General features: G+C 44.9%; 2 protein-coding genes across 3 annotated transcripts in view; one reads left to right on the top strand and one right to left on the bottom strand.

Moving 5' to 3' along the window:
* The window catches only part of ERO1B (endoplasmic reticulum oxidoreductase 1 beta), a 42,143-nt gene extending 29,668 nt beyond the window's left edge, over positions 1 to 12,475 (top strand). The window contains exons 10-16 of the mRNA XM_072971023.1: positions 1,656 to 1,682; positions 4,820 to 4,912; positions 5,046 to 5,292; positions 6,084 to 6,153; positions 8,453 to 8,539; positions 9,512 to 9,645; positions 12,415 to 12,475. Of these exons, the coding sequence (XP_072827124.1) occupies positions 1,656 to 1,682; positions 4,820 to 4,912; positions 5,046 to 5,292; positions 6,084 to 6,153; positions 8,453 to 8,539; positions 9,512 to 9,645; positions 12,415 to 12,475 (719 nt within the window). The remainder of the gene's footprint in view (positions 1 to 1,655; positions 1,683 to 4,819; positions 4,913 to 5,045; positions 5,293 to 6,083; positions 6,154 to 8,452; positions 8,540 to 9,511; positions 9,646 to 12,414) is intronic.
* Positions 12,476 to 16,034: 3,559 nt separating this feature from the next.
* Positions 16,035 to 25,385, bottom strand: part of GPR137B (G protein-coupled receptor 137B) — a 39,504-nt gene continuing 30,153 nt past the window's right edge. Inside the window, exons 6-8 of one of the 2 annotated variants that reach the window (XR_012077290.1) lie at positions 24,720 to 24,844; positions 20,084 to 22,882; positions 16,035 to 19,681 (exon numbers count right to left, since the gene is read on the bottom strand). Coding sequence is in view for 1 of the 2 variants with exons in the window: in XM_072971022.1 (XP_072827123.1) it covers positions 22,771 to 22,882; positions 24,720 to 24,844 (237 nt within the window). In the remaining variant the exon portion in view is untranslated. Of the gene's footprint in view, positions 22,883 to 24,719; positions 24,845 to 25,385 lie in introns of both variants that reach the window. The other variant, XM_072971022.1, reaches the window with a different exon arrangement.

Below are 25,385 nucleotides of genomic sequence, written 5' to 3'. Positions count from 1 at the left end.
AGTATAGACACAGGATCACAGTCCATGTCCCCCATTTTCTGGTCATTATGAGCTACTTGAATATGTTTTAAAGAAATAGAAGTTAAAATAGTTTTATCAGATGATTCGTCTTGTGACTTTTTAATTTTCTTATTGACTTTGAAATTTAAACCTCAGTTATCATTGTAACAATCTGATGAATAGTAATTTATCAGCAGTTGGTTACTGCAGGTCACTAAATGAATACTGGTCATAATGTCCCTCAAAATAGCCAAAATAACTGTGTCAGATGGATGTTTACTTATCTGTGCGCTAGGGCACTGTGGTGGGCACTGGACAGGGCGGAAAGGTGTGTGAAACATGCCTCCCCTCCAGGAGCTGCCAACACACAGCAGGAATGACAAGCACTATGCGTGAACTGTGATAAAGAAGTGCTCTGCACGTTGTACAGCCAGGACGTGGCATCGCTCTTTAGAGGTGGAACAGATCCTGTCTCCCTGGGGAGATCTGGGCAGGCTTACTGGAGGAGGTGGCACTTGAGATGAACTTGAATCCTGGGGCGGATTTAGGCCAGTAGAGTTGGGTAGGTAGCATGTTCTATTTGGATGACACAGCATGGGCCAAGGGGTTGAGAAAGGAAAAACGAGGCGTGTTTGGGGAGACTCTGTCAGCAGTAGGAAAGACTTCATTTCATATCGGGGTGGTTTACATCGGAAGATGAGCAGAGGCCAGGTTGCTGAGGCCCTTGTGAGCTAGGCTTACCCTGTCAGCGGCTGGGGCTTCTTGGATACACAAGTGAGATAATGATGAGTGATGCTCAGTGACAGGCTGTTGAGTGAATGAATCTGTAGGAAGATGTGTGTGTTGTGTTACAGAAAAGGTGAAGACTCTCAGGAGGCAAAGTGAGTCCCCACCACCCAGCTCATGCCCTGGACTCCTTGTTCAGCTCACCTGTGTGTCGAGTATTTGTGGTCAGGCCTTGCTTTTCGCAGTTAAAGTGAGATACGGATATGCCCTTAGGAAGTGTGTAACTGCTGTCTTTATTGACTGCATGTTTTTCCCACTCAGACGAGTAGTATTGCACTAGAGACTGTTCTCAGCATTAGTGCGCGAGTTAAGTCAGGCCCGTCGGATTCTGGTCTTCACTGTTCTGAGGGATTGTCCTGAAAATGAGGGAACTTTTTAATTAGCCCTTGAAACTTAGTAGTTTTAGACAATTCAGAAAGACACCTAGTTTGACCGGTTCAGGAAAAATGGAATAACGAAGAATTTTATTTTTGTATCATAATTCACTACTTTTTGGAAGTTCTAAACAGTGCTGTGGTGTCATCATCAAAAGCAAATTCAATCTCGTTTCCCCCCATGCCTGTGGGTATTTAAGCCTTCTAGTGAGTAAGATTTAGGTTACATTTCGACTGAAAGTTTTCTCCAGAATTTTACTAGTCAGAATATCGTTCGTAAGAACATTCTCCCAGAATTACGTCAGTCACTTTCGGGCTTTACTGTCTAGAACCTTAGGCCTATTTTTCCACTTTACATGAAGCAGTGGACATTTCTAAAGATACTCCTGCATTGTCATAAGAAATATCTCATAGACTTAATTTATTCTTATTTATAAATGACCCTTTGAACATTTTAACCCAATTCTCTTTGTGTCTGTGATTTTTTTTTTTTAGGAGAGTCGTTCTACACGTGGCTAGAAGGTAAACTTAATGTCTGTATTTTAATCTTATTGGCTTCTTGCAAACAATGAATTGACTTATTTAATATATATTCATACGATTTAGGATTCATTATCTAGACAACTAATCTTGACAGTGTTTGAAAGAAAATAATATGATTCAGGTTATTATGTTTTGGAATTAAAGTTTTTGAAAATTTTGAGGATGTTGGTCAGCTGAAAACTAGTTTCATGGAAATATGCAGGGCAGATGCCGTCATCAGGTTTTCATAATTCATTCCTAGTCCTGTTGCTGTTGTGTATGTAATACTCATCCAAGCTACTTTTCTAGTAACTGCTATGCATATCTTTTTTTTTAAGTAAAAACATTCTTTTTGGAGGAAAGTATTTTTAACATATGAAATTAAGGTAAATTTGAATTCTGAAGGTTTTTGAACAGGTTTACACATGTTAATATAGTCTAAACTTGTCTGAGTAAAGGATAAAACAATACAGACCCCAATCTATTAGATACTTTTGCATCTTATATTTTCCAGTGTTGAAAATACACAGTGTTATTAATGGAAAACGGATGTTCTAGGATTTTAACAACTTTGGTTAATAACTAGGTGTATGATGCTTTTAAAAAATTTACCAAATTGCCATAATTTATGAAACCAAAAGTTAAAATATATTAATGAAAGACAAGCAAGTTGAATTAGGATCACTGCAGAGTTAAACTAAGCAGCTCCACTTCGTGTCTGTCTGTCAGTCACACAGCCTCATGAACGGGGGTTCTCTCTTTAGTTAACGAGCTGTGTGCGTATCCGAGCCGTCGTGAAGGAGGACGTTGTTGGTGTGCGGACTCTGCTGGGAGTTAACGCTGACAGATGGCCTTTGTGGGGAAGGATGCTTAGCTTTGTTTAATTAGCACTGTTCCAAAAGTACAAACTGCGAGAAGCAGTATTTAAGTTAAAAGAGGTGGTCAGAGACTCTGGATGTTGGTAACGGTGGATGAGAGTGAAATCTGTGGGCACTGCTGGGTACACTGTCAGGCACTCTCCTGCTGTCCTGCTACTGAGAGTCCCCGAATGCTGCCGCCTGGCTGCAGAGAGCCCTCCCGTTTACGCGCCGCTGAGCCAGCTTACCCAGCTCACCCGCCCTGTGAGTGCAGCTGATGCCTGTAAAATTGCTGAAGTGTTCAAATGACAAATAATAGTGTCACAGTAAATCCAGCCCTTTTGTGAGCGAAGCAGTTGGTGTCCTATAATTCAGCTGCTGAAAATGAATTTGAATGAAGTAAAGTCCAGAAGAGGAAGAGGAGAACCACTTTCTAAACTGAGCAGTGGGTTTGCCGGGCGCAGGCCTGGCCACAGAGTGTGGGCGGGAGCAGCTCTCCAGCAGTTTCCTGCCGGGGTTGGGTCTTGTTGGTGCACTCACTTGGCACGTCTTTATTACGGCTGTTTTGCTTGAGTGACCTAGTTTTCACAGTTGATGGAAGTACATGTCTACCCCCCTCCGCCCCTGCTTTTACCCCCATTTTATCTCAGGGACCTGCTGGGCTGCAGACTAGACCTGCTTCCTAGTTTTCCACGTTCTCATTTGCAGCCACATGAATTTTCACAGGCTGTCCCTTCTCTAGTCTTTAGACGTGTTGCTGCTTAGAGAAGTAGGTTGGAAGGAAGAGAAAGTAAACCTGCAGATCTGATCATTTTGCTGCTTTAATTGACTAGAAGTTGTCATGGAGGAGTTAGTACCTAAGGTTTATATCAAAGTTATTCACATTGTTCGTGTCCCTTGTTACCATGTGCGTTCAGAATTGGCCGTATACTTTTAGGCAGAAATTCCACAAAAGGGAATTTAATTTCAACCTTTTGGTCTCCATCCATGACAATGAGAATATTCTAGGAAGCATTCCAAATTAGAGGATGACAGCTCAAAATAATTATTTCTTCCTATTAGAAGCTCCTTGCTTCAGATCCACCTGTGGTAGAACATACAGGGAGAGTAAATTGAAGATCTAAAAGATCCTGAAAAGATGCAGAGTAAGCCACGTACACATTTAAAAGTCCTCCAGCATACACAGGAGGTTATTTCTTTAGTTTTTCTGCTGTTGAAGCCCATTTTCCCCCAGGGGGAAAGTTAAAAAAAAACAAAAAGCAAAAAAGACGAAAACAAACCCTGTTGGGTGGTAGGAAAGGGAAAAAGTTATTGTTCTGCCTCTGGTGGAGTCTTAAAACTTGCTTTTTTGCGTTTTTATTTATTTATTATATTTTTCTATAAAGAATATTTTCTAAAACATGTTTATCTTTTTCAATTGTGATAAATTATACATAGCACAAAATTTATCATCCTAAGCATTTTTAAATGTTTTTAATGGATTAAGTGCATTCATGATGTGCATTACCCGTATAATAAGAGAAGATATTTTTAAGTGGAGACGGGGGTAGGACAGGCTGTGAAATAATCTTGACCTCTGTTTTGAGCAAAAGCCTGTGTGGCTTAAGAAGGCTGTAAAATAATCCTCCATCATATTCCTGAACTCCATCTTGATATGATTTTACTCAGTACATAATCAGCACACCTTTATTTCTTATTGGCTGAAATTCCTGGATGTCTGTTTCCCACGTTTTGGCTCCTTACGAGTGGAACACGTAGCTGAGTAGAACTAGAGAGTTCCACGGCAGAGGGCTAGTGAGACACGCACTGAGGGTTCTGGAGGAAGGAGAGAAGCAGCGTTCAGGCTCCCGTCCCTCTGCGGTCAGGTAGGTTCAAATAAGGAGCATCTGTAGGGGAGGGAGGAGGAGAAACAGCTACTGTGGAGCCGCAGCGGGGCCCTGCGTCTGCCTTGCCCGAGCCTAGCCTGTGGGAAAGCTGCGCTGTTGCCCTCTGGGTAGCACGAGGACTTACCAGGTGCGCCCAGTGTGTGGGCCTCGGCTAGGCCAGACACTCCCGTCTCCTTCTGCATTAGGATCTCGTGTTCAGTTAATGCCATTCTGCAGTCAGAATCCTGTTTCACCTAGTGAGAGAATCTCGATCCAGTTATTTTATATTTTTCCTTGATTTATTTTTGATGTATTTGAATCTTAACTTTAAAAAACCAGCCTGTGTACCGCATCTTCTTGATTATTTCTGTTATCTAAATGGATGTGATTTCTTTTTCAATCTTCTCCTGAATAGGCTTGTGTCTGGAGAAAAGAGTCTTCTATAAACTGATATCAGGACTTCATGCTAGCATCAATTTACATCTGTGCGCAAATTATCTTCTGGAAGGTAACCAGACTTTTACATAGAAACTTTGCCTTCTATTAGTATAAAAATTGTTGGGGGAAAATAACATACTCTCCACAGAGGAAAAAACATTCTGTTTATTAAAAGGATGTCATGTATCTCTCTTTCTCTTTAGAAACCTGGGGGAAACCTAGCTGGGGACCTAATATGAAAGAATTTAAACACCGCTTCGACCCCGTGGAAACCAAGGGAGAAGGTCCAAGAAGGCTAAAGAATCTGTACTTTTTATATTTAATTGAGCTTCGAGCTTTAACAAAGGTGGCCCCCTACTTTGAGCGCTCAGTTGTCGACCTCTACACGGGAAATGTGGAAGACGATGCGGACACAAAAGCCCTTCTGCTGAGCATCTTCCAAGACACCAAGTAAGAGCTGAATTACCAGTCAGTAGTCTGAAGTGCTCCGCCCTGCAGCTGGGCGGGGTGGGGCTTGAAGTGCAGCGAAGGCCGCCTCCTGAAGGCTGGGAGGAGGGGCCAGAACCAGAGTGTACACGGAGTGGCGGCATTTAAGCGTTTTTCTAAAAGTGATGACGGAAAAGGATCCATAAAGCATTGTTGTATAAACTTTCACGCTTGAGAATAGGCTGTATTTTTGAATATAACTAAATTTTATGTAGTCTCAAAATTTAATGCTATTTAAATGTTCTTTCAACTGATTTTGATTTCTTCCAGTTGCTTTTAAAATTCACATGTAGTGCGTGTTAGCCTAACGATGTATTGTCTAAGGGAACACTAACCTTACTTTCTGTAAGACTAACTTTAAACCAAAGTGCTGGGTCTATGAAACTTAAGTTTATTGATGGTTAAAATGATCGTGGAGGAAAGTTGGGTTAAGAAGTGTTTAAGGTAAATTACGCATTACATTTCAAAAGATATTTACATTTATGTATATAAATTGTTTTTAGTTAATTTTTTAGGTTATTTTTATCATGTAATTTTTTCAAAATGTTACAGTCTTACAAATCACAAAGCCCTTTTAATCTTGCTTGACTCTTTTATTGAATAGTCTGTTTGTGAACTGTTTGCCACTTTCCTACGTTACCAATCCTGACACATGAGTAAAGTGTGAATTTGAAAAAGTGTGGTATTTGTAGGAATAGAAGATGCCACCAGAGCGTGAATTTTTCGTCCGTAACTTACAGTATTGTCATCCCCAGGTCCTTCCCCATGCACTTTGATGAGAGGTCCATGTTCGCAGGTGACAAAAAGGGAGCCAAGTCGTTAAAGGTAAAAAGTTGTTGACTGGGGATCAGGGTGGGGGCAGTTTACTGGTTGTGTTTTAATCCCATTCATCTAAACTTTCTTCGCCAGTTCTCCATTTTGCTGAAGTTGGTCGGACTGGATTTTACTGTAGTTGATACAGAAACCTCTGCCTCCTTCCTTCTCAGCTCCTTTCTCCTTTCTAGTTTGACCAGCTGCTTAGTGAATCCTCAGTCATGACTCTGACTAATCACATCTTTATAAATGTCTTTTTAAAAGGCATCATTTTGAGAGAAAGTTTTCTTTAAAATCACAGTGTGCATTGCTGCTTTGATGCATCTCTCAAAAAAATCATGCACTGTTCGCCATTTTGAAGGCAATAAATAGCATATTTTCTAAATTTTATCTTACGGAATGTTACAGTTTTTGAAACTATTATGGTTTTGTCCTTATGGGGTGACATAAAAAGTAAAAGTTACCCGTTGACCTGTGATATCAGAAAGAAAATATACTTCAGGAACGTGCTGAAACTCGTGCTGGGAGCCCCGCGTTCTCCTTTGCTCACAGTGGTTAAGGAACATGGTGTCCCCGCACAGCGCTCATGAAAGCACTGCGAACTGCCTGACAAGTGGTTTTCTGCTACAGTTCTGCGATCTTTTTTTTTTAATATGCAATTCTGAACTCCAGAAAGCTCCAAAACCTGAAGCATCTTTATGTTTGGTACATATTAGTTTGTTAGCAAGGCTTGAGCTGATACAACACTATTTAGAGTGTTTTTTTTTAATTCTGCTTTGTATGAGTATCCTTACGTTCTGTTGCAAAAACCATTGTGTATTTGGTTACGTGGTGTTGCCGTGCACTCTGGTGGGTGTCTCATAATAAATGGTGTAGGTACTGTATCTCTAAAACCTACGAAACTCTGAATTCTGAAACACGTTTGGCCCCAAGGTGTTTTAGATGTAGATATGCTACAAGAACTAATAAACTAGCACTGAGTGGCTCTCCGCTGGTAAGAGTTTCTTGCTGTTTCTGAAATGCAGTAAGTTATTCAGCCACAACTGTATTTTAGTTTTGGAAGGTGGTTTTGCTTTATGGTTGTTTTAAAGGCGTGTTACTATTGTGATATCTAATATAACGTTGATCCATTTTTATAATACTTCCGTTTTCTAAGTGTTTATACAAATATTATACCTTTGATCTTCAGAACACCCTGTGCAATAGTAGATAAGACAACTGTGACTGTGTATTTTGTAGGTGAGGAGAGTAAGATTGAGAACAGACTAAGGTTTCACAACTAGGTGCGGGAAATTTTGTTTGCTGTTTTTCAAAGGTGTATAAAGGAGAACTTAAAGGTCCATTTTTCCATTTTCTCCAAAGAACATGAATTACATGAGAATGGAGAGCAGAGGAGTTTTGTGTTCTATTTATGTCGTCTTTTGGTCAGAGTGTTGATTCCTCTGAACCCTTTGGCAGCTGGGTGGGGCTTGTGATGGCCAGGTTTTCAGGCGGCTCGCTCCAGTTCTTTGCGATAAAATGTTTGCCTCTGTCCAATAAGATGATTTTTATGGCCAGTGTTTGCTATGCGAAAACGATGAGGAAACTTCTTAACTAGTGTTGTCCTCGGAGAAGGTGAGAATGCCCTTCGAGTCACGGAAACCCATACACAGATGCTCACAGGCGGAAGAGTTACCCAGCCGTGTGGGAAACTGAAACAGCAAAATCCAAGGACAGTAGGCAGGCAGGAGCCGCACTGGCCAGTGCTGGGGCCTGGGGGACCTTACTCTCCTGTAGCCCCAGGATCATCGTGCCCACGGAGCACGAGGGACAGGCAGGTGCGGTGCTAAGGAGGGAGACGGAAACCAGTCATTGCTCTCAGATGAGCTTTCTGACTCACACTCCCCCGAGGCAATGCATTGAAAATGGATGAAACACAGGTGTATTCCCCACTGGTGGTGTGCAGATGCCAAATGGGAGCAGTAGTTAAGCTCCTTCAAAGTAAAAAGCGTGTTATTTACTTCCGTGTCCCCCATAGTGTGCATGTTGGTTCTTTGTATGGAGTAGCCCCTCAATAAAAAGTTTAAAATTCAGTAAACTTAATTCTTAAATCTTAATTCAAAGATGTGGAATGAATTTTACAAACAACCATTAACGTTAGCTGTTTCATGTACCATGTCATGCGCTACACGTTCAAGTGTTTTTCTTCCTCACTGTTGAAAAACACAACTCATTCATTAATAAGTTTCCAAACTTTTATGTTTTATAATTTAGACAAATGCATTTTAATTCTAAATGTCTAATTAGAATGAAAATATTTTCCACATGTTAGGAGGAATTCCGGTTACATTTCAAGAATATCTCCCGTATAATGGACTGTGTTGGATGTGACAAATGCAGATTATGGGGCAAATTACAGGTTCGTGTGTTGTCTTCTGTTCTGAAACTATCGCTAACCTTAAATTTCTCCACTGAGAAGTTGAAAGTTTTTATTAAAATGTCCTCATTCATTGAATTAGAAATGTGCTTTTTCTGTTTTAGTTATAAAAACAATTAATATTAAACGGTGTGTTTTACGTATGTGTGTGTAGACGTTTTCCTGTTACTCAAGGTCGGTGATTTTTGGCTTTACTGTATCTGTTTCTGCTGGTACAATCTCAGATTCATTTCTGAAGGTGGTGGTTATAAACAGAGTATATTAGTATTTTACATACCTACATAAAGGGTAAAATATAATTTTAATTTTATTTATTATCAATTTTTGGTCGCTGAATTTGTGTCAGTGATCCAGAGGAGGCCCGCTAGTCACAGAACAGGGCAGTTCTGCCGAGAGGCCCGTTTCCCTGCGGACTCAGCGGGAAAAGGATTGTGTGATACTTTCTTTCATTTTTTAACAAAGGTGATAGTAAGTCATAGACAGTTAAGAGGCAGAATTGCATTAATGGAGGCTGCACTGAAATCAGATTTTTTTTCCTCTAGTGCTAATAATTGAGAAATTATTAAGTACAGGTCTCACTATACTTAAGCGTATAGTTTCTAAGTTTTGACTTGCTGGGGGCTGCGAAGAATGCTTTCCAGGTGACATACTGAACATTGTAATCCTAACGTGATATTTTCTAGATTTAAAAAAGGCATTTTAGTAATTTGGAAAAGTATGTGTCCAAAAACTGTTAAACTATTCAGGTTTCTCTAACAGCTTAGGTAAATTTATTGTATGTGTAATTTGTGAGGAAGTAGAAACTGTATTTTGTATAGTTCAACATTTTGGTGAAAAGTTAAGTTCATATGAATTTCCTGGCTCTCATCAAAGTGACTGGGAGTATTCCTTTAAACCTTTATAGTAGTTGTTATTGTATGAATTTAATTGCAAGTTTATCACTATTTTTTTCAGACTCAGGGTTTAGGAACTGCCCTGAAGATACTGTTCTCTGAAAAAGAGATCCAAAAGCTGCCAGAGAACAGCCCGTCTAAAGGTTTCCAACTCACTCGACAGGAAATAGTTGCTCTTTTAAATGCTTTTGGGAGGTAAGAACTGTGTTCCCAGTAGAGACTCTTGATTCCCCTGCTGGTTTCAGCAGACGGCAGAGACCATCGTCTCCTCTGCTAAAGTGGTTTGTTTTGCTGTGTTTTGTTGACATAGATGGTTACTGTGATACAGGGTCACGTCTGCACGGACAAGCCAGTTTCTCTGCAGGTTACAGGGAAAACTCACAGTCTCAGACGCCAGTGTTTCCCAGTTGGCCTTCTCAGTCTTGTGGGGAGATGTTCTCCTGACAGGACCCCCCTGGCTGGTCTCACTTGCTCCCGGGCAGCAGCAGGGGTGAGGGCGGTCTGGTTCAGACAGTGGGGAGGAAGAAGAGGTGAAACCTCCAGCTGTTCCTTGAGCTGCGGAGGCACTCGTTCTTGCCCTGTTTTCCCTCTGTATCCAGACAGACGGCCTCCTTAGACCACAGATGATTTTGGAAATAATTTGAATTTGCCTACAGAGGTGCATGCAGTACCACCTAACTACAGAATACAGACGAGAAGGCAAAGGACCACAGAAAAAAATAAGAGCAAACAGTACTGTGCTGCCCTGGGAAAAGGGCAGCAAAGTCAAATCAAGGAGGAATGCTTTTTAAAAAATAGAGAACCGAGTGATACAGAGATTCTTGTGTTTTCTTTTTTTTTTTTCTCTTTTTTTAATTGGGGGGAGTGTTTGTATGCTAAGCACGCACTCTACCACTGAGCTATTCCCTCGCTGCTCTTGATGTTTTCTTAACATGCATTTTTAAGTTAGAAAGAGGCAGTTAGATTAAAAATAAGTTAATCCCCCATCTTAATAGCAAAGATTTCATCTGTCGCTCCTCTGTATTTAAAGATGACCATGTTGTTTGAGCTTTCAAACACAGGACAGACATAGAATGTCCATCGGTAATTGGTGTTTGATGAAAAATTCAGTCCACCCACTCATGAGGCCTGTAGTAAGCTAAAACAGGAGAAATTGAACTAAATTTAAATTATTTAAAATGAAACTTTTAAAGATTTTAAACAGTTTAAAATTTTTTCTTATGATACACAGTATTCCGTGTATCAGTGTGTACAGTATAGTGATTCACAGTTTTTAACGGTTCTACCCCATGTATAGTTATTATAAACTGCTGGCCATGTTCCCTGTGCTGCACAGTGTATCCTTGTACTTATACGTAATAGTGTGTACCTCTTAATCTACTAACCCTGCCTATGTCGCCTTTCTCCCTTCCCTCTCTCCACTGGTAACCACTGCCTTGTTCTCTGTATCTGTGAGTCTGCTTCTTAAAACAAGTAAATTCAAATAAAATTAAATTGAGAAAGAAGCAGATGTTAACCTCCTCAGAATTGTTCTGAGTCTTAAAAGGAACACTCAGAAACTCGACACTTCCGGCTTCGGTTCTGTAGCTGGAGCCTGTTACTGCCTTTTACTGCTCTGCTCAGAGTTGGGCCCCAGTGTTCTGAAATCTGCGCGTTAGTTCTTCATGAATGGGTAGCTTTCTTGGTCGAGGCACCGGTATGATACAGCCCCACCCCTGCTGGGCACCCAGCATGGCATCTCCTCATCGTGTGGTGCTCGTGGGCAGACACGCAATACGCAGGGGTCTTTGGTTCTGGACGTGGAACCCTGGGAAGTGTGGTTTCTTTACCTTGAATGCTCTGCAAATGTCTTTCCTACACAAACGGCCATTTTTTGATAGTTTCAACATTTATGTCAAATGGTTTACGTTCCAGGGCACAAACAGACATGGCATTAACATGCCTGTTGGATATTACAGTGTATTTTAGTGCCCTCTCCGAGTACTGGCAGAGCAGCAGGCCGCTGCAGGTGCGTGTGCTGGGCCAGGGTGCCTGCCTTAGCGTGATGACAGGGAGCGTGGCACATCTCTCTGTAGTAAATGGTAAGGTCTGGAATGCATCTCCCAGAGACTGCTGTATCTTGCTGGTGAGCTTGCACTTCCAGGGGGACAGGCAACCAGGGTTCGCTTCTGGGATAACATTTGAGTTTTCTTTTTCTTTTTCTTTTATTTTTCAAAGAATAGTCAGTTGACAGTGTCATGCTGGTTTCTGCTGCACATACGCTCCTCCTTGTGTCTAAATCAGGCTTTGGCGTCTTCCTTCATCTTTCACCTGCTGCTCTTTATTAAGCTCTTTTCTTTAGTTATGGACCTTGGCCTCCACCTCATCTTCATGTGTATTTTGATAAGTATTTTTTTTAAACAGGTACTTTGAGGTATAGCATATGATTTCACATGTTTATAATCTTTTTTCCCCTAATAATTAAGCACCGTTTCAATCCTCTAATAGTCTGAGGATTAGAGTCAGAATTGATACAACTTGTAAGAGTATAAAGAGAATGCTTTTAAGGCCACAGAGAGCATGGATTTTCTGAGAGTCATGTGGCCTTGGGATCTGTTGAGCTGGTTAGGACCCGTCCACCAGCTCAGTGACCCTGGGGAATTGCACATTTGAGCCTCTGCTTTCCTAATATGTAAAATTGGGGTTAATTTTATTTGCCTTGTAGGTTTTTTTTTTATCTTTTACAGCTAATGAGATTATATGTGTGATGGGCTCAGAACATTGGCTAGCATACCTTAAGCTCTCGATAGAAGAAAAGTTATTCCTTCTTGAGTGCTTAAAGTAAAGAAGGGAGCTCAGTACTGCGTCTGCCATCTTAGAAAGAGAAACATTCGGTTTTTACTGTGTCAGCCCTGAATTTCTATAATTTGAAATATGTACACATCATATTAGCTGAACTAATACGCCTTTTTTTCCCTCCTCTAGGCTTTCTACAAGTATAAGAGAGTTACAGAATTTCAAAGTCTTATTACAACACAGTAGGTAATAGAGGCTTTTATGTCTAATTAGAGACATAAAGTGACTGTGTGAAGCCTTTTTAGTCTTGGACAGTCAGCAGAAGGAGACGGTTTTCAGACTTCAAGAATCCGGAACTCTTAAAGAGAAAATTCAAAAGTTCACTTGAATATTTATGCTTCTTAATAGGTTATCAATGAGAGATATTTATAAATGAAGGATATACTTTTAAAACGTGTTTTACGGACACTGCATCTCCATCTGCTGGATGTTCTGCTCTTCTGTTTGTTTAGAATTGGTTGTGCGCTCACTCTGTTATTTCCAGTGGTCACACCGGAGTGACTGCGTCTCCATCCTGATGACAGTCTGTTGAGGAGGAGGAGAGCTGGGGAGCACGTGTTGTGTAGGGCAGGTGTGTGTCAGGGACCTCTAAACGTGCTTCTAGCCTGGCCTAGCCCTGGTGTCACCTGAAATGGGAGTGATGGATGACCCCGTCAGTGTGCAGTTACAGAAGCCACGTGCGACTCCCGAGACTTCAGCCTCACCGTCACTGGGTTTTATTGACGATTTTTCCTTGCTGTTGCTGCTGTTTTGTTTGGATGTAGAGGACCTGCTTCGGTAAAGGTGACCAAGTACTGTCCCCTGTGCTGCCCAGCCAGGTTCCACACATGTGCGGGGGGCTGGGGCAACAGGATTCTTGACTTAGACCCGATGAATCAGTTTCTGTTGACTGTGCATTTCTTTGTCCCTACTCCAATTTTAGAAATTTTTGTTTAAGAAAACAGCCCCAAAAAATTGCATAAATACTTAAAATACTTAGTTTCCATCTTGATAAAATTTGAATGAGGTTATATGGATTTATAACACCAATTTAAAACATTGTGTACACAAAAAGCTTACTATTTTAAGTTAAAGTGAGCATTTTTGAAGGGTTTTATTTTAGAATGCTGTCTATGCAATCGTCTCTCAGTCTGATTTTCCTCGGTACGCTGCGCAAGCAGGTGGGTTAGCTCAGACCTCAAAAGCTTCCCCTTCCCCCACACGTTCTTCTCTGGCTCTTTGTGTATAGATGGTACTTCGTGTGACTTGTACCAACAGATGACTTCATAAATCCTAAACTGTCATTTTCTAAACCTGGAATTGAAATATCCTTAATATTTAAAATATTGGTTATTTTTGAAAAATGTTAGTATGTCTAATGTGATCACTTTGGAAGGTTGCGTCTGTATGCGCAACGCAGGTATCAGTCTTTTATGCAGTAAATAAGTGCTCTTAGACCCCTGTCTTATCCTGCCAAAGTCTGAAATGTGTTCAGTGATGAGCTAGTGGCATATTTTCAATTGTACTTAGTTGGCTTGCCCCCCTTTTAAGAACCTTCAGCCGCCCCTTGGAGGAACAAGGTCAGAAGGCAGTGAGAGCTCACTGGTTAATTGTTTTCTTGTCCATTTCCAGCCTTTCTAGACCCGGAGTCTTTATGGTGGTGGTGGCAGCGGTGGCGGCGGCGCCTCCTTAAGTCGAGTAAGCCCAGCTGGCTTGGTTGCAGCCGCCTCCACTGCTGCTTTTCATTCTGAGGGATGTAAGTGTTGTGTGGTGGGGGAGCGGCACCTTAAGGTAAACTTGTCTGAAAAGTGAGGAAGTCATCTTGCTGGTAAATTAATGAGAGTTACTCTCAGTGTTCTTCAGAGGCTGAGGAAACGTGAATGTTTTGCACTTTTTCTGCTATCATTACTGTAAGTTTAAAAACCTTTTTGGTAACATTACTTCGCTGTTCCCTCAGTTAAAGATAAAGGTTATTATTCAAGCTGTCTCTATCGGAGAGAATCTCTGGTCATTTCCATTTCTTTTCTTTATTGTGATTTGTTTTAAGCTTAGTTAAAATTGTGTATTAGAGTGAGTTCTAGGAATTAAAAAAGTCTAGTTAGGGTAAAAAGTTCTTTTAAAGGTTTTGCTAAATCTTTCACTACCAAGAAAATAAACAAATGAAGTATTCTTAAACTGAAATCTATTTAACTTTACTTTACCATAAATTAGATTGTGGGGGGCAACCTACATTTTTGTGTAAATCTGCGTATTTCTTAAATGAATGTGTGAGCTCTTGGAATCTTCGTGAGCCTAGTAATGTTTTATGGTCCTTGTGGTATAAATTCTTTTCTCCAGGTTGCATACCTTTTGTTGTGAAGTGACGTTAGGCTGCCGATTGTGTTGTGAAGGTGCTTGGCTGGCCGCACCTCTTGGCAGTGTGTCTTTTATCTCATCACCTAATTTAAAAAATCCAGCACTTGATACTGTAACTGACAGAAATGATTGTACCAGCTGATGAAGTGATGAAAATGAAGAAAAGGAAAAAATTCCTTCTTTCAATGGCACGAGTTTATTTTTTTCTTAAGTGGCATCTATGTAAGTTAGAAATGGTTGTGTATTAAATTGGCAAATTTAAGTGTTTCTTGTGTTGATTCTTAGATTGTGAGGAGGACTAGACGGAATGTGAGTAATAGTTTCTACAGGTGTGAAATTTGATAAGCCAGATGTTTCATTTTGACATTTTAACATTGTGAACTTCTCAACACTCGTAATCTCTGTGTGTCTGTGAAACACTGTGCCATGTTTTCTGACTTCACCCAGGTGCCATTGTAGGTAAGAAGGGACAGCTGTTCTGATCTCCATCTCCACTGCCTTCGTCTGGAAATTCGGGAGCAGTTCACAGTAAGCCCCCCAGCGGTCTGCAGACTGCAGCGCCTGCAGCGCCTAGCTCGTCACCAGACTCCACAGACGGGGTGCACGGTGCCATCGGCATTATTCGGTAAAACAGAAAAACACAGGCATGCACACAGGTGTGTGTGCTCTATTTTGAGCAACGTCAACAGGTGCAGCTTTGGCTTTGAACAGAATTCCAGATAATTTTGCTCTTGTACCCACCAGATCACAGAAAACGTGAATAAAAGTAAATGTTTCTGCACTCTATCTTGCTTTTCCCCCCTTTTAAATGTTTCCGTTTGTGAGATGAAGAATTGGTTATAACTTGTGGAGAAGGGAGAAAATAAGTAGTCCGCGGTGGCTTCTCCTTCAGAGCGTCACTGGGAGCCACGCGTTAAGGGCTCCGCATGGACTGTTTTCTTTTCCCAGCAGCACTGGCAGGGAGGTACGGTTACTTCTCTGTCCTTAAATAAGAGGACTGAGGATAAGAGGCTGCGTGTCCACAGGGACAAGTTCCAGGCTGTGGCACTAGAATTTGAAACCAAGGAGTGTGCCTCCAAGAGCCTCTGCTCAGAACGTGGTGTTTGTGTTGCTTCATACGTTGGCCTGTTACCATTCGACTAAAAACGGGGGGCTTTTAGCGTCTTTTGATTCGTATCAACTCGGAAGATTTTTCAAATATACTTATTTTATTCAATTCTTTTAATAAGTAATACATTCACATTGTTCAAAAACCAAGAAAATACAAAAAGCTACACAGTGGAATGTCTCCTTCCTGGCCTTCCCCGGCCCCTGCCTCTGCCCTTGGCTTCTTGTGTCCATCCATGCATTTTAAGGCAGATACTAAGTCTTATTTTTTCCCTCATTTTAACCCAAAGAGTAGCATCATATACATACTACTTGCTTTTTTTTTCACTTAGTTTTTCTCAGCAGTCCTCCCACTTTTTTTTTTTTTAAAGTAACTGCTCGGCGTTCCATTACATGAAAGTACAGTCATTTAACTAGCCAATCTCCTATTAATGGGCATTTGGATTGTTTCCAGACTTTGTATGTAAGTCATTTCACACATAAATAGATATGTACTTGTCATCTAAATGCCCCCAAATGGAATTTTGGGGTCAAAGACCATGTGCACTTGTAATTTTGGAAGATACGAGAATACTGCCCTCCACAGGGGATGGTTACGAGTTTGCCCACCCACCTGAAATTTAAGACCATGCCTGCCAACCCACAGCCTCACCAGCGCCGACACTATTAAGAAGCTGGATTTTTGCCATTCTGCTAAGACGCAGTTACGCGTCGCTGTGTTTCAGCTTGTACTTTTCTCATCGTGAGTGCGGCTGACTGCCTTTAATACGTTCAGGAGCCACCTGTGTTTCCGTCTGCATTCATATCTTTTCCCCATTTTCCTGGGGCTCTTAGCACTTCGAGGAGTGCTTTACTTGTTAGGGACATTAATCCTCTGACTGTAATACACTGTAAAATTCTTTTTCAATTTGTCTGTCTTTTGACTTTGCTTATGATGGTTTTGACGTGCAATTTTTAAATTTCTACGTGGTTTCTGGATTTTGAGTGGTAGTTAAGAATATGCCTTCTTCACTCCACTGCAATAATTCAATTGTATCTTCCCGCAGAGCTTTTATGGCTTTATTTTTTTAGATCTAAATGTTGGTTCCTTGGGGTGTCTCCTGGCATAAAGTGCAAGTTACAGGTGCAGCCTGGCTTCTTCCCCGGTGACCGCCCAGTTAGTGCAACCCCGCTCATCGCACGGCTCCTTCCCCCCCGCCAGTTGGAGATGCTGCGTTTGTCACCTGTGGAGTCCCGGGCTCTCCTCCTGTCCCGTTGTCTGTTAACTCGTGCACCGACACTGCGTTATTTTAATGGCTCAGAGCCTGTATTTTAATACCTGGTGCGCTGGTCTCCACCCACTTTTGTTAAAATAATTTTTTTAGCTCTTCTTGTTGGTTCCATATGAGCTTCTAAAAATCCTTTAACTTATGGACCAGGCAGAAGCTCCATCCAGCTCAGGGTTTTCTCCGGAGGGGAGCACTTCTGACCGCACAGCGCGTCACGGTTGTGTTAATTTGACATTTCACCTGGTGAAGACCTGCCCCGTGCTGTCGGTTGTGGTCATTATCTCAGTGTCCTCCTGCCAGGGCCCATATGGCAACGCGGGGCCCAGACGGGCAGAACGAGCAGTGCCTCTGGAGACGGGGTTTCCTCTCAGTGCTTCGCTTTTAGGACTTAGTTCTCAGATCATTCTTAGGAATTATCTTGCTGTCCAATCCCATTTGCCTTTTTATTTCCATTATGGGCTCTTTGTCCAAGAGTTGGATGTCTTCGAAGAGCCATTAAAAAAACAAGGGGGGAGCCCTTAACTGCATTTTAAACTTGTAAAATCCATATGCGGTGGATAAAAGGTCACCTAAAAAAACCCCAATGATATTGGCCAAAACAACAGGATGAGAGGGCTCCCTCCCCTCCCAGGAGCTGGGCGCGCAGCAGCAAGCAGCGTCCCTGCCGCCGCGTGGCCTGACTCGGTCATGTCGAGTTTGTGGTGACGACATGCCCAGGGAGAGTACGGCTGGCCCCTGAACGTGGCACTGAGCCGCACGAGTCCAGCAAACACACACGACAAAGCGGCAGCCCCGGGGGTCTGCACCCGCGGACACGGCGAGCTGTGAAGTCGCGAAGCTGCCTGTGCATTTCCGGCCACACCGAGGTCAGCCGTGCTCACGCGGAAACCTGCTTGTGGAGCAGGTACTCTCAGTGTCTGCTTGGCAGGCCAGCAAGTTGTCGCAGACAATTAAAACCAGCCCCTCGGTCAGGGCAGCCAGCATTCACCACACATCGTCTGACGGAACTGAACCTTCCCTGCGGACCTCCTCACAGACTCTCTCCCCATGGTGAGTGTTCTGCTCTCTGACGGGTGCCAGGTCCGCACTCCTGAAGCCCAGACTCCGGCGAGTGGACGCACCAAGGGGCCAGCACACCGAGGGTGTACGGGACAAACTGGCCGGCACAGCGGTAACTCGTGGATCCTAAGCGAACCCTTTTTATACCTCAGGTAATGCCGTCCAGGACCACTGAGACTCAGGCCTGCAGACAGACAGCAGGACCGGCGCAGGTTAGCTAGGTTCCTGGGAAACTGAGGGTCAGAGTCAGGAAGGGCCACGGTGACAGGGACCCGCAGGGAAAGGGCGACTCTGAGACCACACAGGCTGAGAGGCAGCAGGTCGTAGCTGGAGCTGGAGAGAGCGCAGAGCTGACCTCGGTCCCAACCTCCGTTCCTGACCAGGCTTCTCGGGCCCAGAGGGCAGTGCACCTGTTCTGGAGAGAACGTCTAAGTCTCTGAGTGGTGGGGCAGCCGAGGTCCAAAGGGACCGGTCAGCTCTGGAGGCTAAAGAGTGAATGTGGCCAAGGTGTGATCCACCTCAAGGAAGAGAGGGGACAGGTCCCAGCCACCGGTCAAGGACCAGCTGGAGAGGAACCAGCCAGATACCATCGGAAGCGCTGAGCCACTGGGTCTGGACCTGAGGACTGTGGCTGCCGGGGTTCTATCAAGTAGGGCTTCCCATCTCAGAACCCCACCACGGATGAGCCCGCCGTGGGCGCCCTGACCCGGGGAGCTAGACCTAGGTGGGGGCACAGCGGCAGCGCTCATGGCTGTCGGGGGAGTTACTGACCCTCTGGTGCAGGGGCTCTTCCTGCCCACCTGCTAAGGGCCAGGAGCAGGGTCAGCGTCAGGGCGTCGCCGAGCCGGCCGACTGGGCCCAGCACACGCTCGGTGCTCCGCAGACCCTGACATCTACTTCCTCACCAGCACCGCCCCTTTGATGTAAACCTTTGCCCACTTTAGTCAGCTTGTTCATAGTCTTTGATGAGAACCCCACTGTTTAGCTTGCTCCCTTCCAGTAGCTGCTCCACCTGGACGACGAAAAGCCGTAAGTAGCATGATGCACGGTTAGAAACGCTTTTAATGAACAGAACTCCCACTTCTATGGGATGAAAATTGGAAACACAACAGATGTGTCTTTGATCACCTCTAGTCTGATTTTTATCACGCAGTAATCTGGAGTGAAAGCAAATTTTTTTAGAAAAAATTTCAGTTGGAAATCTTCAGTTCCAAATATGTAGACCCATTTAGTTCTCATGTGAATTCATCTTTACTGTTTAAAAAGTAAAAGTACTGCTGTAAGTGTACATGAGAGCCTTCTTCTCAGAGCACTTCTCACGCCCTAGCGTCTGCGAATGCTGATTCCTTTCTTAAGAGTGGTTACTTGCTCAAGAACAACACAGCAGCTCTTCGGGGCTTTGGTAGAAGAGGAAACTTGGGGATGTGTTAGCAGGTGAGCCTGGCGTAAGCAGCTCAACGGGACACCAGCCGAGTCCTTAACAACGTGCCTGACGGACGCCAGGAGGAGTCGGCGTGCTGCACGGGGCTGCCGTGCGCACCCCGTCAGGTCAGACCCTCTCACAGTCCATGGCTGTGTGTGTGGACACTCCGGCGGTTTCATCATCGGCTCACGTAAAGGGGCGTTAACTGTGGAAAGGAATGAGGGCCTGAAAGACGCCTCCAGGCAGACCTCGCCTGACTGCGCTTTGCTTTACTGGACTTCAGACAGTGCATTTTTCCCCCCACAAACTCAAGGTTTGGGGCAACGCTGCATCGTGCCAAGTCTCGGTGCCATTTTTTTCCCAACAGCATTTGCTCGCATCATGTCTGTGTCACATTCTGGCAATTCTCGCAGTATTCCTACATTTGTTATGGGGACCTGTGAGCAGTAACCTTTGATGTTACTATTACGGCTTGCTGAAGGCTCAGATAATGGTTAGCACTTTTTATTTTTAGCAATATGGTATTTTTTAATTAAGGTGTGTACAACTTTTTTTAGGACAATATATTGTACACTTAGTGACTGACTGCAGTGTAGTGTAAACATACCTTTTGCACGCACTGGGGGGCCACAGAGTTCCCGCGACTCCCTTGACTGCAGTGCTTGCTCTATTGCGGTGGTCTGGAGCCGAACCTGCAGGATCTCCGAGGTCTGCCTGTACCCAAATCAGATGGAAGTTTTTCGACGGTTAACTCGGAAGTGTGGACATCTATTCATGTTTCTACTGGATGCAAAGAAACTGTCACGTGCAGCCTTCTAGTGCCGAGTCAGACTTCGATAAATCATGGCACAAAATTTTCAGTGATGTAAGTGCCTCTTCCCCATGCTTTTTTAACTTTCAAATTGTGGGGCTTTTAGTTTCATCACGTTGCCTTAGACCGAGAGAACACTTGGGTATTTTAGAGCCAGCAGTCACCACTCCTTGCCTTCCCTTTGCCTTCACCAGTTCACCTGCGAGTAGCTTTGTTAGTGCAGCTTGCACAAGCAACTCAGGAAGCTGCAGAAAACTGTAATCTTCCTTTCCACAGCACACCTGCAACATTTCACAGGATACGTGCGATCGTTTACCTTGAGAGAGAGACAGTTCGCTACAATCACAGTTTTTTGTATTCTAGATGTGTTTACAACATTTGTGCTTCAGCATTATTTTTTAAAAAGGGAAGAAGAGAAAAATAGGCACTGAGAACATTTTTATCCTTTCCAATAAAAAGTAACAGTTCAAATAAATGCTAGCAGCTCTATCATAAAAATGGGTTATGGCTTTTACCAGTTAACGCTGAGTATTTCGATCTTCCTGCCAATAATCAGAATAATAAAGTATCTGTCCATCATTGTAGGATGAGTATAAAAACCGCATGGCTTTAGTGACGCTTTTAAAAACACATCTGCCCTTCAGTGACCGAATATTGAAGAGCTACAGTATTTCCTGAAAGCACCATTTAAAGGGTTTTTAAGCATTTGCTGATCTGCCTTTAAATTCTCCTAAATATCAGTAACAGAGACAGTGTGGCAGGTAGGGTGTTCGTAAAGCTACTCAGAACAGCAACTGTACCGTTTTAAGGCAACTGGCGTAGTCAGTGCAAATTTGGCTTCAGTGTAGAATTTTCCCTGGCAGTAATTATGTTAAATATGTGACCCAAATTCTTCCACCCACTGAAAGGCAAGTGTGTTTTGTGTGACTATGCAGGGCAGAGGTGTTCCGGGCCAAGGAAAAGCCCGATCCTGACCCATTTCAAACTTGAGATCCCAGTTTTAAATAGAACCATCAAGAGAAGCAGACTTTGATCACTGTGAAATCAATGCCCAGAGATTAGTTACGCCTGAAGACTGAAATGGTAGGTCCGAGACACCCGAAACGGGCATCCTCACTCAGGCAGAACTGACCAGTGTGAGCTCCTCTCCGCCTGCCCCTCCCTGCCTCTGTCCCGAGATGGGAGGTCCCCTAGGCCGAGCGGGGGGCACTTTCTGCCTCTGGTAGGTCACTCCGTTCCGTAGGAAGAGCGAGCGTGCGACCTCCCTGACAGCCGGGTATGCGCTCCTACCGCAGGCAGTTTACAACTGCAGGCTAGATGTTATATACGCATCATCATTACATGTGTCACGCTTGGAGATTCTAGAATGGCACTTAACGGCTGGGGAACTAGTACGTCACGACATGTGTTTCACTTACATGAATGACAACAGTGAGCCCCTTCACGTGGCTGAGAGACGGCCCTTGTGCTAGACAGCAGGGCCCTGCTGCTCCCACGTCAAGCGCACAGCCTCCAGCGGGCTGCTCTCACAGCTCCTTAATGTGGTTGGAAACTAAAAGAAAGCTGCTAGGATTCCAGGCTTTTGGCTCAAGGACCCAGGGGGATTTGTTACCGATCCCCTGGTGAGACCCTCTTCCTTGCCCATGGACGGATGGATGTGCAGTGAGCTGGGAGAGGGGCAGTCCCGCAGAGTCCCGAGGCGGCGGGTCTCACAAAGCATGCAGAAGTCTCCAGTACAGCAGGGGAGCTTTGCCAGCGTGAGTCGATTCTATCAATGCTCTTAACGTTATCAACTTACCAGCGTAGTGTCTGCACTAGCGCCTTGTTTAGAGAAGCACTAAATGTTGGCAACATACAGGAGATTCTTCGAGGGCCCAACCACCTGGGCTTTGAACAGCTCTGAGGAGCCAGTTCCCTCACACGCAGTCCGCTGACATTCTGCTACGTTACAACCTTCAACGCGGGTTGCAACCGGCTTTCTAGATGTCGATTATAGTTAGTCTCTACCAGCATGGAGCTCAGAATCTGAGTGACCTGAAGAGGTAAGGATCTGAAGACTACTTTAGTCCAAAAGCCTTTTTAAAAAAAACCATCAGACCATGTCCTGTATCCTTTTAAAGTGAATTATGCATAAAAGTCTGTGCAAATTACAACATATATTGCAGTAATATTCTCAAAAAACCCTAGTATATTTTAGCATTATTATTTAAGTTATATAAAATACATCTTTATAAAAGTACAGAATTTTTTTAAAGTTTAAATTACAGCTGCTGAAGTTGGCAGCCAGGCTCACTTTTTAGTACTAAAATACGGTTTTATCAATCTAAATTATTGCTTAGTCCTATGGAGCCATCAGAAACCTGTGACAAATAAAAATCAAGTCCTATTTCTTAAGGAAAAGTGCCCTAAAGTTCAGTTGTCGTTACATTAGTCTTTCTGAAGCTTTTCAACTGAGGAATCTTCCATAAAACTGTTAACTGACGCTACCCGTGGCTCGGTCTGTCAGGATCCAAAACTGAATCTGGTTGCGAAGTTCCCCCTTGTGCCAGGACGCTGTTCGCTTGCTGTCCCCAGTCATAGTAGTCCGGAGCAAAGCTGGGAAAGAAAGGGGCGTGTCAGCGCCTGGGGACACTGTCTCTGCCGGTCTTGACATGTCTGGTCTGGGCAGAATGGGGTCTCCTGTAAATAAGGCAGCCCCAAAGCTTTCCAGAGCGGCTCCTGGAAGCCCCTTCCCCACAAAACAGTGCTTCACACGGTGACTAGAAGTCTGCCCTGAAGCCACCAACCCGAAAGAGCCCAGAAGCACAGCATCACTGGACCCATAAGACAACTGCTGGTAACGACATGATGATTCAGCGACAAGTGGTATCCGAATCCTAGCGGAGCAGAGCTCACTGCGTGTGTGGCTTCTGTGCCTCGGTTTTACCTCCTGTTAGAGCAGGGACTACCTCGGTGGGGCTGAGCCAGCCCCCGGGCAGCACTCAGAGCAGCGTCTTGGCCTCTAGTCACCGCGCTCAGCGCTGTTACTCTTCCCAGCTTCCTCTGCGTCATGGAAAAGGGGTCTCCTCTGCCACAGGGGTCGCCAAGGCGCCCTCAGCTCTGTGTCGCTCCCGGCAGGTGAGGGGTGTGGGCCGTCCCGGGGGTGTGGGGGGACACATACAGCAAGTCGGGAAGCAGTCAGGTCACTGGGTAACAGGACTGAGGGGCCAGCGGACAGCCCGCCGGGCCCAGCGGCGCCCACGCGTGGGCTCCCCGATGCCCGCCTGCCAGCCCTCAGCAGGTGAAGGACACTCTTCACTGGCGCGTCTGCCCTAACAACCCAACAGCCGGGTCACGCCCAACCTCACGCCAGCTCAGGCGGGCTGCTTTCAGCACCCCCCTCCCCGGGTCAGTCACAAACCCCACTGCCCTTCCCGGGCCCTAAGCCTCTCACCTCACCTGCAGCCGCCCGGAGCCCCGTGCCCGAGCCGGTCAGGCCCCTGTGACGCGACCTTGTTAAAGACGCCAACAGCCGGCCCTCGTGGCTCCCACGGGCGCCTCTCGTCCGTGTGGCCTGCTGTGGTCTATGGCAGCATAACCCAATAAACTCTATTTTCATCTTGTGTCTTCGGTGAATCCCTCTACCGCCCACAACACCAGCCCACCTTGTCCCCTCCACAAGGACGGTTTCAGAGAGGAGGGTCAGGCCCCTTGGACCCTGTCCTCCGTGCACACTACTGGCTTCCACGTTGTTCACAGCGCCGGCTGGGGGGCTGGCCTGCCTGCTCTCCTCCCCAGCCCCACCCTGGATTCTCTGACCAGGATCTCTCTGCTCCCAGATCCACTGAGAAAGCAGTGTGTGCTCCCGGCTCGTCCTCAGTTCCCTGTCCCGACAGCCCGGGCTCCCTTTGGGTCTCTTTCAAGGTTTCCCAAGGGTATCACTGTTAGTAGAAGAGCAGAAAAGCGGGCACAGCCTCTCTCTCACCCTGCCCGGGGGTGGGGGGACCTGACAAAGGACTGCAGGAGACAAGGTCTCACTTCTGAGAAACACAGCCTGGAGCGTCCCTTTCAGAGGAAAGGCCCGGGGGTCCTGGGAACACCAGGCCTGCCCCCACCCCCGCCAGCTCCCCTCGCCCCTGCTGGCCTTGAAGTCCAGGGTCCCCGGGGAACGAGGGGATGTGCTGGTCCCTGGCAGGGTGGTGTGGTGGGAGTGTCATGGGCTGGGGAAAGGGAGAGGGGGTCCAAGGGCTACCCCCTCCTGCTGGCCTGCTGGCCGACCCTGCCCGTGGCCTTGAGGGAGGGGGTGAAGCCCTGACCCTGGGGCAGGCCTGTCCTCAGCTGCAGTTAGTCTCACAGGCGGCCCTCCCCATTCCTCCTCCTGTCCCCTGACCCTGCCTCCAGTCCCAGGGCTCTCATCCAGCTCGTGCCCTTCTGACAGGAGCTGGGGTCTTACCTTCCCTGAAGTCCCTGAGGGGCAACGTTCCAGGCAAGGTCATCATCACTGTCATACCTCCGAGGGTTGTCAAAGAAGTAAGACCTGGGACTGAATCCGTGGCTGGGGACCATTCCCGGGTTGGTCTAGAAGGACAGTCAGCTGGTCAGGACACTCAGACACCAGGCCTCACATGCACTTCATTTTAAGCTAAGATTAAAGCTTTGAAAGATGTGTGTTCCCTACCATGAGCTTGACAGCTTCCCAAAAGTTAAAAGATTTTTCTGATGATCAGTGGTGATATTAATGCATGAGAATTTTTTTGATACCGTATAAGGAAAACTTAACTTAGAAGATCCACATAACTCAATAAACCAGTATTTTCCGAATGATCAGTGCAAGACATTACAAAACCACGCATGGGTAAAAAGGTCCACTCAAAGCGCAAGGTAAACCAGCAGGTGCTCCTGTGTAACACGCTCTGAAAAGTGCACTGATAGGGGTTACATTCCACACTGCAGCTGGCTTTTAAGAAATCACAACTTACTGAGTTTGGATGTATATTAAAGAATGTTTGCCATTATAGTAAAAAGGTATTAAAATACTCATTTTTGCAACTATGTATCTCTGTGAGGCTGGGTTTTCTTCATGTACTTCAAGCAAAACACATCACAGATTGGATGCAGA

This window comes from Vicugna pacos, chromosome 11, assembly GCF_048564905.1.
Source record: "Vicugna pacos chromosome 11, VicPac4, whole genome shotgun sequence".
Lineage (NCBI taxonomy): Eukaryota > Metazoa > Chordata > Mammalia > Artiodactyla > Camelidae > Vicugna > Vicugna pacos.
This window is presented reverse-complemented; position numbering and strand designations above follow the sequence as displayed.